General features: G+C 40.5%; 1 protein-coding gene and 2 long non-coding RNA genes across 4 annotated transcripts in view; 2 read left to right on the top strand and 1 right to left on the bottom strand.

Moving 5' to 3' along the window:
- LOC112162522 (adhesion G protein-coupled receptor B1) overlaps nt 1-4,176 on the bottom strand; it is an 18,692-nt gene extending 14,516 nt beyond the window's left edge. Inside the window, exons 1-2 of the mRNA XM_024298320.2 lie at nt 3,693-4,176; nt 218-1,081 (exon numbers count right to left, since the gene is read on the bottom strand). Coding sequence (XP_024154088.1) covers nt 218-920 — 703 coding nt within the window. The 5' untranslated portion in view covers nt 921-1,081; nt 3,693-4,176. The remainder of the gene's footprint in view (nt 1-217; nt 1,082-3,692) is intronic.
- Nucleotides 1-7,819, top strand: part of LOC112162523 — an 8,365-nt gene extending 546 nt beyond the window's left edge. Inside the window, exons 2-3 of one of the 2 annotated variants that reach the window (XR_004948658.1) lie at nt 7,422-7,522; nt 7,607-7,819. This is a non-coding gene — a long non-coding RNA (uncharacterized LOC112162523). The remainder of the gene's footprint in view (nt 1-7,421; nt 7,523-7,606) is intronic. The other variant, XR_004948657.1, reaches the window with a different exon arrangement.
- A 3,155-nt stretch (nt 7,820-10,974) lies between these two features.
- LOC118599316 lies at nt 10,975-16,546 on the top strand. Its single transcript, XR_004948619.1, has 2 exons — nt 10,975-11,227; nt 16,189-16,546. It is a non-coding gene; the product is annotated as an uncharacterized LOC118599316 (long non-coding RNA).
- Nucleotides 16,547-17,749: the final 1,203 nt, after the last annotated feature.

The raw sequence follows: 17,749 nt of genomic DNA, 5'->3' as shown, positions 1-17,749 counted from the left end.
AATAAAAAAGACCAAAAGTAAAAGAACAAACCCAGTACAATAAGACTGATGAGGAAAAAAACACAAAAATAACCTTAAAATATGGCTTTATCTTGTGCTGCACAAGAGCCCAAATGGCTCCTAAAGGTCGCTGACCCCTGACCTACCCCAACCAGAACCAGGACAGAACCTTTAGTTTGTCTCTGAGTTTGTCGTTTTTGAGGTGTGAAGGACTTACTGATGATCTCGGCGTCGCGGTCGTTGTCTTTGGGAGCCGGCGAGCATTTCTCCACGTAGACACCCCCCCTGTAGCAGCTTCCTGGCTTCCTCTTTGGGGCCTCCCAGCACTGGCAGGGCGTGTTCATGATGCCGCAGGGGTAGTCGTGGGTGCTGCTCGACAGGCACTTCTCCAGCCACTGGCACAGCATCTGGCAGGCGGGCATGCTGGGGTTCCTCTTCCCCACCACCAGGAACTCGGCCTTGAACTCGCTGACGTCGCTCTGACCCGCCGGGACCTCCAGGGCGTTCCTCGGGGCCACCTTGCGGATCTGGAGGAACTGCTTGCTGGACTCCAGGTAGGTGACGGTGGTGGAGGCGTCGCACAGCCGCACGACCTCGTCGAAGCTCTCCATGCCCAGGTATGTGCGGGAGGTCTCGATGAAGGAGTCGAACTGGAAGGTGCGGATCTGGCGGGGCGCGCAGGCGTCGGTGGGCTTGGTGATCTTCATGTAGACGGTGTAGCGGCGGGGGTCGGGGTTCTGCAGGGTCCAGGAGCACGGCGCCGAGGGCAGGGTGGTGGTCGAAGTGAACACGCCGAAGAAGCGGCTCTGCTCCAGGGTGGCGCAGGTGGCGGAGGCGGGGCCTGAGGGCGTGCAGGAGGTCAAACCGAAGAAGAGGAGGGCGAGGGCCACGCAGGGGCCGGTGAGGGGCGACCGCGCCATGGGGTCAGCTGAGGAGGATTCTGGGATTGGAACTTGTTCTTTTGTTTGTCTTCTTTGTTGCTAAGCTACTGCACTTCTTCTCAGATCTCTTTTCTTCTCAATCCCTCCAGGAAGTCGTAGGATTTAGAAGAGACAATCTGTCATTTCTGAATCAGAGGGATCTGCAGGAAAACATCAGATCAATCTGTCAGAGAAAAACACGATCTTCATCTCGCCACGACCAAACAGAAACTCAGTCTGGGATAAAGAAAATGAACAAATCCTGTAAACTAAGACTACAAACCCCAAAGTAAAAGAACAAAACCCAGAAGTGTAAGACTACTGAGGACAAAGAGGAGGAAAAGAACAATAATGGTTCCTTAATTAGAATTTATTTAATTTATATTAGTTAAATGCATAAATTGATGGACATAAATGATAAATTCTGTAAAGTTTTATGTCACTGACCTGAAGATGTTTTGTTTGCTCAATTCTACCTCCAGATTTTATATGCAAAGTAAGACTTTTGTTAAAATTTTAATCTTTTTTTTGTGTTAAAATCAATGTGCTGTTCAAACAACTTTTGAAAATAAGTTATTTGAGCTTCTTTCAAATCACATTTTGAGAGATTCTGGTTTCTTTTGATATTTTTTCTTTTGTTTGAGCCAAAAAAGACATAATTCATGTTTATTATAAATGCAGATCCAGATTTCTGAGACTATGTGGCTCCGCAGAAAACAAACTCTTTTCCTGCTTCAGGCTGCAGACTCCTGGATTTATGGATCTGATCTGCATCACATAAATACTCGGGGACATAATTGCTGCGGCGGAACAATTACAGTCCTTCACAGCCAGCCGGCATCTCCGAGCTTCTGCTCTTTCCTCCCACACACTGCGTCAGTCTGACGTCCGTGCAAAGCTTCGCCACTGGCAACACGAATGTTTTGCACTTTTTTTGTGCAACGTGTGCCATGCATTCCTGCTGTTGTTCGGCGGGGGTCGGAGCGTGTCCTCGCACAATTATCTGCTTTGCACAAACATATTTTCTGTGCATTTTTGTCTGAAACCTGTTGCTTTTTTTGTGTTTTTTGCATTCGAGCGGGGCTTCAGCAGGAGGGTGCCGTTGCTCGGCAACAGTTTTCACATGCAAGTTTGTTGCTTCCTCACGTCTGGATGCTTCCTACCTTTCCTTTTCTCATCTGAGGGTGCTGAAGGCTGGGGGAGCGACAGAAGCACCTGCACTTTCCATGCACTCATAATTATGAGTCTCACATCCCTCCTTCCCTCTCAGCCTCTCTTCTGTCCCCCCTCCCTCCCTGCCCGCCCACTAACAACCGGAAGCTTCCATGAATGGGCATTGATGAGCAACAGGGTGAAAAGAGCCGTCCAGCTGTCCCTCCCCAACCTGTTGATCCCCCCCCTCCCCCTCCTGCTTGTCCACTTGCTGTCGTCAACGTTTTTTTTCTCTTTTGTGCAAAAGCTGCAGAGTAAAGTGCAGGAGGTGTGTTGTCATGGAGACGGGGCTTAGTTTCTGCAGAACGCAGCGTGTGTGGTGTGTTAGCCTGTGTCATCACCGATATGGTGAGCGTAAACGCTGAGAACCAAAAACCCAAAAAAAGCTTTTTAAAGCAAGAATGCATCAAATCAGAGGATGAAAAGTTGGGATTTCTGACAGACTTTTCTGACCTCAAACATCGAGTTTTCTCCTTCCTGTGTCAGATTCTGCAACAATATTTTAGTAGAAAAGCAGCTTTTGCTTCCAATCGGTTCAAGTTTTGTTGCTAAATCCGATTTAGTGGAGAAGAAAGCTTTAAAAATAACATTTTATGTCAAAGCAGTGCTTAAAAAATAACCTTAAAATCTAATAAAAATGAATTTAAATCACATAAATCTGACTAGGATGTCAGTGAGCTGCAGGAAAAAGCCTTTTTCCTGCAGCTCACTGACATCCAAGTCAGATGTAAGAAATGTAACAAATGCATGTGCATGTATGCATGGACATTTGCAATTAAGAACAGAAACATTTATGCATAAAAAAATAGAAATGTGCAAAAAATCAATTGAAGTTAAGTGAAAAAGTCGCAGCTGAAGCCGCTTTGGAGTTTCAGCACCACGGACAGCGACGCAGAACTTTGCTGGAGTTTAGAGCCGCGTGGAGGATCAGCATCATCCTCAGAGCCGCGTGGAGGATAATGCTGATCCTCTAGACTGTCAGGGATGCAGACCCCAGACCCTCGTGGAGGATGAGCATCTTCCAGGATGCAAGGATGCAGACTCCCGTGGAGGATGCTGACCCTCCACGGGAGTCTGAAAAGGATGCTGATCCTCGACCGTCAGGGATGCAAACTTCAAACCCTGGAGGATGCTGATCCTCCTCAGATCCTCGTGGAGGATGCTGACCCTCCGGACCGTCAGGGATGCAAACTTCAAACCCTGGAGGATGCTGATCCTCCTCAGATCCTCGTGGAGGATGCTCATACTTCCCAGGGATGCAAGGATGCAGACTCTCGTGGAGGATACTGACCCTCCGGACTGTCAGGGATGCAAACTCCAAACCCTCGTGGAGGATGAGCATCTTCCTCCAGGATGCAGGGATGCAGACCTTTCGTGGAGGATGCTGACCCCCCACGAGAGTCTGAAAAGGATGCTGATCCTCTGGACCGTCAGGGATGCAAACTTCAAACCCTGGAGGACGCTGATCCTCCTCAGATCCTCGTGGAGGATGCTCATCCTTCCCAGGGATGCAAACCCCGCAGATGAAAGACTTCAAAGCGAGTAAAAAGTTCTCCTTACCTTGAAAGAAGCGTCTTTGAGGTCTCGTCAGCGGCTCTCTGACCGGTCGTCTCGGTTCCGGACGCGGCAGCAGCTACTGAAAAAGTCTGACTCGACTCAAAGTCTTCAGATCTGACTGGCCAAAAACTTTCGCAGAGTTGCCGAAAGGATGCGCCAGGTCCAACCGCGACCCAAGCGGGTCGGCTCCCAAGTTTCAGTGCAGTCCACTCTCACAAGCAAAGAAAAAACGTGGCGACTCTTACCAAACTCCAAAGAGTTTACTACCAACTTTGTTTAGATGCTATGTCCAGAAATCTGGCGGATAGCGGAGGATCGAATCGTCGGTGTTGGAGCTCCAGCAGACAGTCCGCGGAATCAAACGATGTCTTCTCTTTCTACGCTCCAAGAAAAATGTTGGTACTTCTACTCCCGGCTTCGGAGTCTTCTTGCTTGTGGTCTTTGCACTGCAAGTGGGTCCAGTCTGAGTGAAGCTTGTGGCCTCCACGCGGAGCTATTTATCCAACCCCGCCCCCCCAGCGCCGAGCTGGAGTGCGTGGATGGAGTACCGAAGTGAATGAGACAGCACCGACACGGGGAGGGAGGGGGAGACGAGGAGCAGCGCTCGGTGTTTGCGCGCGCGCAAGTGTGCCCGCGCACGGAGGAGGGAGGGAGGGGCAGGATCTGTGCAGAGAGACCAACGATTATGAACACCAACTACGCAGATATCAACGCACAGCCACCGGAAAGACGATCTGCGGAATGGGTGTGCCAGCGCGCGCGCGCACACACACTGATGAATAACAATGAGACGCATCAGCATCAGGACGAACACAAGGGAAACGTGCGTCTGGAGAAAGGATGATCCATTTTACGCATGGATCCATGTTTGGTTTGTCAGGTGCAGCGATTGTTTTGGATGATTTTAAAGTTTATTTAATAATGAAAAATGTCGACGGTGCATAAAGAGTCATTCCGACGCTTTGCATCAACCAACAGAGACATGCGCGGCACTGCAGAAGAGGGGCGCACTTTCCCTTTCTGTCTGATCTGGCGGAAGCTCACACTCATAGACACGCGCGGGCTGTGCACACAGGAACAGGCAGCCCTCCCTCCATCCATCCATCCCTCATCCATCCATCCATCCATCCAGCCCTCCCCGCGCCCTCTCCCGGGGCTGTGGGCGGATCTGGGTAGTTCTCGGAGTGTGATAGGGATAACCTAACGTGGGTGTCCGACTGTTGCTGTAATGCGATTCCACGAGAGAAGCTCCTCCACGTGTGAGGAGACAAACATGAATGACTGTCCTCCCTAACGCGCGTGAGTCAGGACGCGTAAAACGGAGGAGATGATCACTTTCGTGGCATTTTTAAATATTCTTCCCAGTTTACACACAACACTGTGGGAGTTAGGAGTCACTGCAGTGTTGTCATGACATCAACGACAGTTTTTTATCCAAGTGCTTTGTTCAAATTTTTTTGGATACGTTTTTATTGTCATTATCCACATTTACAATGAAATTGGAGCAAAAGAAATATAGCAAAGTAGAATATAAACTAGAAAAGTTGCATTAGCTGCAATAGTATGAATGCTTTTTACTGAAGCTGTTTGGAAATGTTACATTTGCTAAAACACTGGAAATTCCATTAAAGAACTATGAAAGAGCGCTGAAGTTGAACTAAATTTCTGAACATTTTTTAGTAAAATTGCTTAAAAATCCCTAATAAATGCCAATTTTGCAAAAACATTTATTGTGTTACTTAAATATCAGCTAAACTCCAAATAAGCCCAAAAAACCTCAGTAGATGTAAAATTAGCTAAAAAAGGTAGCAATACTAGCTAAACTCCAAAACAGCCAAGAATTTCTCAGTTAACTAGTTTAGTAAAAAACGTTAGCCTGTTGCTAAATTAGCATAAAAAACGTCAGTAGATGACAAATTAGCAAAAAAAGCTAGCTCATTGCTTAAATATGAGCTAAATTCTAAAATTGTTTAAAATTCATCAGTAAACTAATTTAGTCATAAACGTTAGCATGTTGCTAGAATAGAAGGTAAACTCTAAATTAACCCCCAAAAGCTAAGTAGGTACAAATTAGCCAAAAAAGCTAGCTCGTAGCTTAAATATTAGCTAATCTCCAAAGTAGCCAAAAATTTCTAAATAAACTGAGTCAAAAACGTTAGCATGTTGCTACCTTGGGTGCCCAGAAAGGCGCCATATAAATATAATTTATTAATATTATTATTGAAATTAAAGCTAAACTCTAAATTAGCAAAAAAAAACCCTCATTAGATAACAAGTTAGCATGCCGGTAAAATGTTAGCTAAACTTCAAATTACCATAAAAACCCTCAGTAGAGGCCAAATTAGCCAAAGAAGTTAGCTTGTTGCTTTAGTACTAGATGAACTCTAAAATAGTCTAAAATTCATCAGTAAACTAAACTAGCTAAAAAACGTAAGCTTGTTGTTAAAATAAAAGATAAACTCTAAATTAGCCTAAAAAACCTCAACAAATTATCCAAAAACGTTAGCATGTTGCTAAAACATTAGCTAAACTATTTTTTTTTTAAATTACTACAAATATGAAAGCAAAGCCCACGAATATATTTAAAAGTTTGTGTTAATCTATTTAAAATCTTGAAATCTGAAGACTTTCTCATTCCTTTCTTATGGGGCATATTTTGTTTAATATTTCTAAATCTATAAAGTTTTTAAATACCAAAAATACGAGCAGTAATGTCCTGAACGAGACGAACGTTTTGATACAAAGATCGATAAAATCACTGAAAGTTTGATCGAGTTTCTAAAACAAAGAGGAGCAGGAGAATCACTGTAGAGTGAATGCTTCTCCTTCAATATAACAATGGATTAAATAGTACATTCACCTCCTTATTTTATTAATTCAATTTGTTTTTCATTCTCTGTAAACAAAATCCCCCTCCAGAGGAATGTTTAATTCTAATTTCTAACTCTTTTGTCCTTCAAAACCAAAATCCTGTCTTCAGATGAACCATCAGCGACGGTTGTGACAGTGAAACCGTCGCTTGATGGTCGGACGGAAGTCATCAGGGGGCTGTTGACGTCGGCACCATGAGTAACCACTACAGCATTTGTGTTTTCACACATGCGCATGGATGAAATGTGTCACCCGGGAACAATGTGCTGCAGAAGCTAACACAATAGTTTGTTATGCTGTGCAACAATCGCCACGCAACAGGACTTATTCCATCGCAGTCTGCAGCTTCAGGCCAACAGAAAACGACTGAAGGGAAATCAGTCAGGAATGGGGATTCATCTGTTACCAAAGTTGTGTCATTCAATTGTTTGCATTCAGTTTAAGCTGAGGAGGACTTTAGCTCCATCCGCTCCACTGTCGGAGCAGAAATTCTGTTTTCTTATTTATCAGCCTGTCTTCCTCCTCACGGATAATCACAGCAAGAGGCGTACAGGAAGCTGCAGAAATAATGAGTTGTTGGTCTGCAAACCCGGACAAACGGGGGAAAGAGGAGAAAAACAGCCCCAGAACATGAGAAAACAAGCACAAGGTGTTTGTTTCTTATCTAAGCGGCCCTACATGAGATCATTTAACCTCCACAGCTCATCATGCAGAACTTCTCCCCGTTCAGGCCTGAGAAGCCTCTTTTTGCAAAGGTGGCGTGGGCTGCTGCAGGCACACTTACATAAAACAACGTCGGTGTGGGACTCAGATGTTTGAAGGAATCACCGTTTCACCTTTTGCCTCCGCACTCCTTTGTAGGACATCCCTCTGCAAACGCCCGGAAGCAGAACGGAGCTCTCCCGGGACGCCAGTCCAAACAGAGGAAAGCCTCCACATCCAGCTGACTCACAACATCAGCAGTAACGTTTCACACGGAAACACTGTTTACTGTTAAAGCTGCAGTCATTTAACACAAAGAGGATTAATGAAGGGCTTCTTCACAGACTGCTGAAGCTGAAGTGGGATTTGTTTGTCGTCTATCTGAAGCCATGACCTCCTCTGACCTCTAGATGGGGCTGTTTTTGATACTGATGGCTGTGGAAGAGCAGCAGAGAATGTTCTTCAAAACCAAACAGGCTTTACTGAATCATCAGGGACGCAAAGCAGATTCTAAAGCAATAAAACATCCGTTTGTAGAAAAGCTTATTTTGATTTGTGCTAACAGATCCCAGTCTGTATACGAGGGATGAAAGTAGATTTTAGCTGCTGCAGGTAAGTCTTAGACGTGCATGTTTTAATGCACTATGGCTTCATAGCAGGATGAGGATTCATGAGGATTCAAACATGAGAAGGAAAAGAGCTGCAGGCAGAAGAAAAGCTGCTGACTTACTGTTGTCACACGAGAGGGAGAGTTTCAGTGAGATCACCTGTTTACCTGCAGGTTTTATTTTGTTTTTGTGCTGCTTCATTTAACACATTTACCTGGAAGGAAATATAACGAGATATTATCTCGTTTTAACTAATTATTTCGTCATAACGAGCTATTATCTCGTTATAACGAGTTAGTTTGTTATGATGAGATAATCTCATTGAGATAGTGAGATAATGAAATAATGAGATAATAGCTCGTTATGACAAGCTATTAACTCGTTATAACGAGATAAGTCACAACAAGATTATAACGAACTAATATCTCGTTATAACGAGTTTTTATCTCGTTATAATGAGTTATCTTATTATAACGAGCTAATATCTCATTTTAATAAGTCATCTTGTTATAACAAACTATTAACTCGTTATAATGAGATTATAACAAGCTATTATCTCGTTATAACGAGCTAATATTTCGTTAAAACGAGTTATTATCTTGTTATAGCAAGAAAAGGAACTTTGTTTTCTCGATATAAATCAAATTTTATTTTCTTGTCATAACAACTTATTATCTCATTATAACGAGATATTCTCTCATTAGAACAAGAAAACGATTAAAATAATAAATGGCCGTCCGTTTTCGGCTACTACAGTAATTCTTGATGTAAATATTTGGATTTGCAGATTTAGGACTTAATTATTATTTATGTTGGTTTTTGTGACTTTGATCTAAGAATCCAAACAGGAAAACGTCTGGATGTTTGGAGGCTTCTCTTAGAACTTCTTTAGTAAAATATTAAAAAAGCTGTTAAATCAGTTTATTTTGGCCTCCATCCTCAGGTAACATTAGATCATATTTACAACGACTTGAATTTGTTCTTTTTATAGCAGGAAAAGGTTACGAAACGCCGTTTAATGTGAAAACCCTGAAAATTTGTCGGGATAATGTTCCTCAGGAGGACTTCCTGCTGGTTCCTCCTTTCTTCGTCTCCGTGTTCGTTCACGGCCTACATAGAGTACAGCGTGTGAGTCTGGACTCAGCAGTAATGAGAACGGCATTATGGGAGAACAAGGTGCCCCTCTCTTCACTCCTCCTCCAGAGGAGAAGAAGCAGACGTCCTCCAGCATCATCACAGTTCATGATGGGATCGCACCGTGAGATTTAACAACCTGAGTTTTATTTCTACAGAAAAAAACATTGAAAAACAAATATTTAATGTATAGACGATTTAGTGATTGAACTCTTCCAGGAACATTTGGATAACATTTTATTATTCTTCTTTCTTATTTGACTTAAAGTTTGACTCCATCACAAACTAAAATCTCACAAAATTTACAACTATTGAAATGAATTTTGAAAAAAAGTGAATATCGCTTAAACTTCAAGTTTAAGCGATATTCCAAAAATTTCACACACACTGCTAGCTTAAGTCTTCGACCAAACCCGAAGTTTCATTGACCTCAGACCTTCGGAAGAGGCGGCCATCTTGAATTTTCCAAGAAAAGTCTCCTTTAGTGCCTCCTAACTCCTCCTATTGACTCCACTCTGTCTCAAGCATCATCAGGAAGCTACTTGGAAAAAAAATTTGTTTTTAAAGTTTATAGATTTTAAAGGGCATTAGCGTGGCGAGCTATCAAAAGTGGCGTTCCGCTGTTACTCGTGCATTTTTTAATCAGAATATTGTGAAAATGTGAATCGTCGGCTCGAGCTGAACGAATCGATGTAACACACGGTATGAACATACTAGCAATGTGTCTGAGGATAACAAAAAACCTCCGTTGCTAAGGAAATCCAAAAATGTACTTTTGTTAATTCTACTAAAAATGACATCAATCTGTTCGTCACCTCCAGGGGAGCAAAAAATAAAATGGTTGCTATGGAGATAAAGAAACAGAAAACCTGCCATTTTGAAAAAAGGTGATTTATTGTTTTTCAAAATGCCGAGGGGGGAGGGGAGTTCAACAGACTCCTAGCCACTTAGAGCGAGTCAAAAGGAGTCGTTTATTTATTTTATAAAAGAAATGTTTTGCGTTTTACTGAAAACTGCCCTTTCTGAGCGTCGATAAGAGCTGGAGAGAAGTTTTCTGAATGATTATAGTGTTCTTGTCAGCGTTATTGTGTTGAAAGAAGTGCTGATGCTCTGTAACCCAGGAGAAGTACAGGAAGTGCCAGAAAGCATCTCCATCATCAAAACAACTTTCCTAGCAGCAATCATGCTTGGAGTTTTTCTCCTTTTCATCTGAAGTGAAGCTTTAGAGGAGGGTATATTTTCCTTTATTAAATCTTACTCCCCCATCAAACAATTCTCTCACCAGATCCTGTTTGTTTACAGTAGATTGTTAGTTACACATTCGCTCTCACAGCTCCGCCTTCAAGTGTTCTGGGCGGTTAATGACATACATTCTGTTGGCGTGTAGATGAGACGGAGAAAAACAGCGCCGCTCTGTTGCATAATGTTGTGTAAAGCGTTTTCGTGGTCTGGTTGCCGCCGCCGCCGCCGCCGCTCACCTGGAGGTCATTATGGAGAAACACATCAGACGAGTTCAGGAAATGGTCAAAAAAGGGATTCAGGTTAGCAGAAAGTGTTAAAAACGGGACTTTTACTTTATGTTTGGCTAAAAACAAACATATAAATATGAAATAACACAAACATGTCATAAAAAATGCAAAAAGTCTCCGTTTTTGGGCTAAAATCTGACTTTATAGGACGACCAAATGACTGTTTTCAATTTGAAAATGTAGGTTTCCTGTCGGTAATCAACACTCCTCGCTGGTTGTAAACTCCAATTTTCTTTTCTAACATCCTGAAGACAAAACAGTTGTTTCTACGCTCAATCAGAAGAAGATGTTTCTCCCTCTGGAGACAGGAAATGGATTCTGTCCGACTGACTGAACTGAATTTACTCCTTTTTCTCACTGCTGGACTTAACCACACATGAGTTTATTCTAATATGTTTGCATGTTTGTTTGATGACATGATTGAATTATGAAGAACATCGAGTCCCGTCAAAGGCTTCCCTGCAGCTCATCGCCGGCGGCGACAACAACAAGAGCGAGCTCGCAGCCCCTGAACGCGTCTTAGTCAGCGTGTCCATGAAAGGGCCAGATTCATTAGGTGCTGATGGGCCAGGTGGTGTGAATTTAATAAACACAGAGGAGAGAAATCTGTAGGCACACAGCAGGATGAGTCACGGGAGTTTCGCCGCGCCGAGAGCTGGAGGGAAGCTGCAGCCGAGCAGGAAACACATACATGGTACGACCTGTGGAAGGAGAGCGAATCCGACCAGCTGGAGAGGGCGAGAAAACACGGAGCAGAGCCGCGCTGACCTGAAAGCTGGGACAAAAACACACAAATACATCATTCGGTCAGGAATGTGTCTCTGGAAACGACACGTTTTGTTGCTTTGGAGACGAGATGTCAAACTAAATCTCACCAAGGGACCAAAATCCAAAACACACCTGAGATCGCAGGCCGAACAGGATAAATGTTTATTCAACACTCTGAAACTACATTTTAAAACTTTAGAACTGTAACTTTTTAACATATTATGAACTAAATATATAGCATTAACTACGATAATGCTAGTGTGAATGCTGTAGACTGAATGTGGACGCTGAAGATGCTGAAACTGATATCCAGCTAAAATATCAGCTAAATGTCAAATTAGTCTTAAAACTGAAAAAAGAAAAAAATGTAGGTTAGCCAAAACATGCAGCATGTAGCTGAAAAAAATAGTCAAAACATCCAGGAAAACTGAAAAAAAACTAAATTAGCCAAACGAGCTAGCAAGTAAATATTAGCCTAACTCCAAATCAGTCTAAAAAAACGTTTTAAAGAAGCCTAAATTAGCCAAAACAGCTAGCATGTAGCTGAAATATTAGCTAAACCCCAAAATAGGCTAAAAAAATCTTATTAAATACCAAAATTGTCCAAAAAGCTAACAGAACGACAATGTTTAAAACTTTAAAACTGTAACTTTTTAACATAATTCTGAATAATAAAATGGCAGGAATATTATTCCAGACTAAATCAACTTAAACCTTAAACAATTTATAAAAATATATTCTGTCAAAATTATACAAGTTAGAATGAGTGCAAGATAACATATAATAACAATAAAATCAAATGATCTGGAGAGCCGGACAGAATTAGGGGGCCGGATCCGGCCCCCGGGCCTTGACTTTGACTCGTGTGCTTTAGATCCTTAACTTTGACATACTGCAGAGAAATGTGGAGAAATGTGAACAAACAAAACCAATAAACTCCATATTTATATTATCAAAACGAGAAGTAAAACTAACCACAGGGAGTAACCATTGGAGCCCATCAGCACGGTTTAGAAAGCTGAAAATATTCATATTTTAGGACGTAGTTGATCATTCATCCTAAAACTCGTGTATAGAGCACAAAAACCTGCACACAACAAGCAATTATAACCTAGAAGGAGCAGAAATGTTCAAAATCAATAAATTCAGAACAAAAATGAAGGAAAACATTGTTTCTGTTCAGGTTATCAGACGACGGAATCATCTTGAAAAATCAATTATTACATTTAAAAAAACAGAAACAAACAAACAAATTAACAATATGAATCACAAGGTTGTTGGGAACGAGTTAAATTAAAAAACAAACAAAAAATTCAGAGGAATTTGGTTTATTTTCTTGTTGTTTCTTGTTGCTTTTGCTGTTTGTTGTTTTTGTTTGTCTGCTTTTGTTGACAGATTAATGTTACAACACAAGAGAATCAGACAGAAACGTTTTCTTCTTTCTGTCCTCTTCAGTTTCACCAAAACAAACAGTATTTGGACATTTTGGTTGTGTCTTATGAACATGAAATAAACTCAAATACTAAAACTCAGTATTTTTGACACATTGAGTTCTCCATAGAACGATTCAATCTGAATTAGAGATTCATATTAAAGCTGAAGAAATCACATCTCTCTCCACCGTAACAGAAAACCATAAAGAGAGTTTGTCATAAATGGATCCTGAAGAACAGACCAACGTGTGAACGTCTACATTAAACAAACATTTCACGGTTCCGATGGGGAACGCGTCTTATTAGCAAGTTTCATTCACAACAGACGCCAGACGTGGCGCCGGGTCCCCCGCCGCTTCCTCGCTCCCCCAAAGAGACTAAAAACAGATCAGATTTCACAGCTCGGCGTCATCTTCACGTATGTCTACTAAAGTTAGCGTCCGTTTAGCTAAATAAGTACAGTGTGACATCTTCATCTATTTGTGGATCTGCTGGTATTTTGGCTCCAACGTCAGATGAGAAAAGGTAAGGAGAATCATGTTCTCTACAAGGAGACAAAACCAGGAAGCCCCCGGACGTTTTTAAAGACAATCTGGGAGAATCTAATAATCTGTGATAGTTGATGTTCTGTCCTGCTGGAACTTTTCCATCCAGAACTTCTGCTCACCTGGCAGGTGTGGCCAGTTGGTACCTGCTGGTTATTTGAGAAGAGGAGGGGTCACCAAGGCAGGCTGGGTTTGTTTGAGTCTCCGTTACCTTCTTTAGTCCTCAGCAGTCTTACACTGCTGGGTTTTGTTATTTTAGTTTGGGGTTTGGTAGTCTTAGTTTGTTTGTTTGTTTCCTTTTGTTCGTTTTGGTTGGACAGCCGTTAGTAGACGGTCGACACGGTCAGCCGTCTCCCTGAATTATTTTATTTTTGGCTGAGGTTCCAATTCTTTTTTTGTTTTAACTAGAACACTAATTATTTTTCCTTTTGCTTTTAAAGGACACAGTTTCTTTGTTTGCCTTATATATGAAACTGTGTTCTTATTTCTCACTGGTGTCCAGTTTTTGTTATGGTCCCATTTCTGGTTTCCCCCTAGACTTGAGGCCGGTCTGACCATCGGGGCCGTAATGTTACCTTCACTCTCACTGGGGTTTCATTAAGTTTAATTAAGCTAAAAAGGCTAAAAGAAACCCTTTAACACCTGAGATGTCGCCGGTGAGAAAACAAATTTCTTGACATGTGATAACTTTTCCAACAGGTCACACGACCTTCAGAATCCACTGGAATCATGTTGGTCGCCACTCTTAACCCGGATCAGTCGAGTTTAGAAACAGATTGCCCTAAATTTTTTAAGTTTTTACAAAGACACAAAACTAGTTTAGTTCAATGAACGTAAAACAGGAAGTTAATCCAATTGTCAATAGGAAATGATGCTAGTAAAGTTCACTTAATGAAATATGTAGTCATGACTTATAATCATAAGTAAATTGTGTTTTCAAAGATTGAATTTGTCAACTGGTAACTGATCCCTGGTTTCCTGCATGCCAGCACTGTACTTAATCAACTAAGCTGTCGCAACTCATAATGAATATGCCGCAATGTAAATAAAAATCCTTAATTTTGATCGTTTATTAACTATTTACTTTCAACTTTAAGTGGAAAAGTCCTTACAAGCTCTGGTTGTTTTGATACCTTAAAAAACTGTACAAAACCTTTTAAAACAGAGTAAAGAAAAAGTCCTATGAAAGCGGAAATGATTCCCAAACTGTGATGATAGACAATAGTTAGCCATGATTTGGTCACGACATCCAAATTGGCCTAAATTTTTAGATTTCCTTTTTTATGTCTTTCAAATAAAAGACTAAATAAAAAACATGCATTCAATCACGTAAAAAGGTATTCTAAAAAATAAATAAATAAAAAGTTGTATTTTCAGAAGCTCAAAAGCTCATAAATGTTTGAAGATTTCATCATAAATGAAAGTAGATTTTAATGAGGATTTGTTTTCCTCAACGGAAGAGATCCTCCCGCTTCTTGGATCTAAATCACATGTGTCAAAGTCGAGGCCCGGGGGCCGGATCCGGCCCTCCAGGTAACTCTATCCGGCCCTCCAGATCATTTTATTTTATTGTTATTAATGACCCGATGTTATCTTATTTTTTTATGGCGAGTAAAATATTGAAAGTTATTTAAGGTTTAAGTTGATTTACTCTGGAATAATATTCCTGAGTTCTTATTATTCATAATTATGTTAAAAAGTTACAGATTTAAACATTGTCATTCTGCAGCTTTTTGACTATTTTAGCATTTACTAAGATTTTTTAGGCTGTTTTGGAGTTTAGCTAATACTTCAGCTAAAACATACTAGCTGGTTTGGCTAACCTAAGTTTATAATTATGTTAAAAAGTTATGGTTTTAAAGTTTTAAAAATGTAGTTTTAGAGTGTTCAATAAATGTTTATCCTGTTCCACCTAAATTGTGTTTCGGATTTTGGACTCCTGTCCGATTGAGTTTGACTCTCCTGGTCTAAACAAACATTTTAAAGCTGCAAAGCAAGAACTCAGAAAAGAGGATTTATTATGTGCAATTGCTTAACCTTCATTCTGCATTATTATGCATGCATGTGTGCATGCTGCAGAGCTGCAGAGCTGCAGAGCTGCAGAGCTGCAGAGCTGCACGGTGCAAGAACAAGAAGGCGTTCATCCCCGAGTGCAGAGAAAACGTTGTGCAGTCAGTCGCTGCAGATGTCACAACATGAACACTCGGCTCGGAGGTTTGCTCTCTCAGACTCTGCAGTTCTTTGATTTCTTTATTCTCTCCTCTGCACACATGTAAGGAAGGCGAGTGTGGGAGTCTGGAGGATGACTCATCTGTTGTACACCTCATCTCTGCCTGACCATATTTGGGCTGCCCGGAAATTTTTTTTTCAAAGAATATTTATTTATTTTTTTCCTGATGTCTGGTGGGGGGGGCGGCGACGCAGAGACAACATGATGAGCTCTTCTCTTTTATTTCACTCTTATTCTCAGTGCAAGGTCTCTAATTCAAGCCGAGAGCCTTCTTCATCATCAGCGCTGATGCTGCGCCACTCTCAAGGCGTTCTGAAGTCAAACCACGTCCTCACTTTGTACGAACAACTGGATTGTGCAGAGAAGCTGAACATTTTTTTCTACAAAAATCACAAGGAAAGGATCAGTTTTTGTTCCAAACATGCTAAAATCTCCACTTTTCAAATAATATTTCAGTTAAATTAACAGTATTTTTGCACCTAGTTGCATCTTTCTTGTTGGTTTTTGCTCCTTATTGGATCCTGAAATAGATAAATCACACAGATTTGTAAGTTTAGGCCTCAATTACGCTAAACTCTTGGACAAACAGTATTTTAGTGGCTTGACTCAGAGCGAGGAGAAAAGGATATTATGTCCAGGAAGGTCATGCTGCTCTGTGTGCTTTATTTAATCTCTACAGCGGACGGATGAACTCATGCTCTCCAAGCAGGAGCGCCGCGGACGCCGGCGTGGACGTGACATCACAAAGACGAGCGGTTTTCCAGGAGTCGCTGTGAGACGTCAGAAGGAACCGTCTGGATCAGAGTGTTCTGGTGGACCTCTGGACCGGAGCCTGCATGTCAGAATGAACATTTAGCTGCTAACTCTGTTTAAGAATAACGTCTGATTTTGAGATTTGCATAATTTCTGTCTTTTTCTTTGTTGTTTTATTTTTCCTTTTGGGTTTAAAACCAAATCTGATGTCACACAGGGAGGTTTTAAAATGTTCTCGTGTTATTTTTCTGATGACATATCAATAAATTATGATTAAAACTTCATTTCTGAGTCTTTCTTTGTTCAAATCATGAATGAGGAGTATTTAAAAAAAGCAGCTTGAAAAAGATTGTGTTTGTGACGTAGAACATCCTGCTCCGCCCCTTTCTGATACTCCCACTTGTAGACGGTATGACAGTTTTATTTTTATTTTATATTCATAATTCAATCATAATTTAAAAAACACAAAATGTTTTGAAAATAGATCTAAAGATGATGAAGCAGAGCGGGGATTTCAATTAAACTTTAATAAGCATTTAATTGTCTTAAGTTCTGATGAAATTTTTCGCGTCTATACGGAAGAAAAGAGAAGATATAAAAATATTCCAGGATGAAATAAATCGTTTAACCTAAAACGTGAGAATTTGATGGGAAACAGCCTAAAAATAGGATTACTGGAGGTTAAAAACAATCTTTATGATGCAAACCGTATTAAAGACGTTTAAATCCGACTCATGTGGAAATACGACGAATTAAACATTAAGAATTTATGTTCAGATAAAAGAATTATTGATGTTTCTGATGAGAACAGAACTTTTCAAAAATGTTTTCCAGGAACAAAGAATTCAACTTTCTCCTCAGAATTCATTCAGTAAACATCTCTCTTCTGAAGATGCATCTAAAATAGACAATCTTTATTATTAATGGGATTGATGTATGTAAGAAAAATGCAACAACAAACAGACTTAAAGCAATAAAGGAGAAATTATTGGAACAACTTTTAAACCATAGAAATTAGAAAAAAAGCTTTGTTAGTGCCAGATATATTTAGCATAAATAACTAAATATTCCACAAATATGTAAAAATTCAAATTCCTAAATATAGACAATACATTTCATGTTTCTCAATGATTTCCGTTTTGTTAAAACAAGAGTGAAGCAGATTTTTTATTTATTATTTCATTACAATCTTAGTGTTTCTTTGTTGTTTTAGCTTATTAACAAATTCAAAATAGTATTTTTAAAGCTTTGAAATGTATTTGGTTATATAAATATAACATTTTACAACTTTTAAATAATAATCAGCATCAACCAAAAAGCATCACGTTTATCAAAGCTCATCAAAAAAACGATACTTAGCATCCATTCGATAGATACGCCACAAAAATCAAAATATTTAACCAAATGCATTTCATATGTACACATTCATACACATATACTTACATATTTAATAATACAACATAAAATGTCACCTGTATTGACCTTTT

This window comes from Oryzias melastigma, linkage group LG11 (genome assembly GCF_002922805.2).
Source record: "Oryzias melastigma strain HK-1 linkage group LG11, ASM292280v2, whole genome shotgun sequence".
Taxonomy (NCBI): Eukaryota; Metazoa; Chordata; class Actinopteri; order Beloniformes; family Adrianichthyidae; genus Oryzias; species Oryzias melastigma.
The sequence above is the reverse complement of the archived record's forward strand: the minus strand, read 5'-3'. Positions and strand labels throughout refer to the sequence as shown.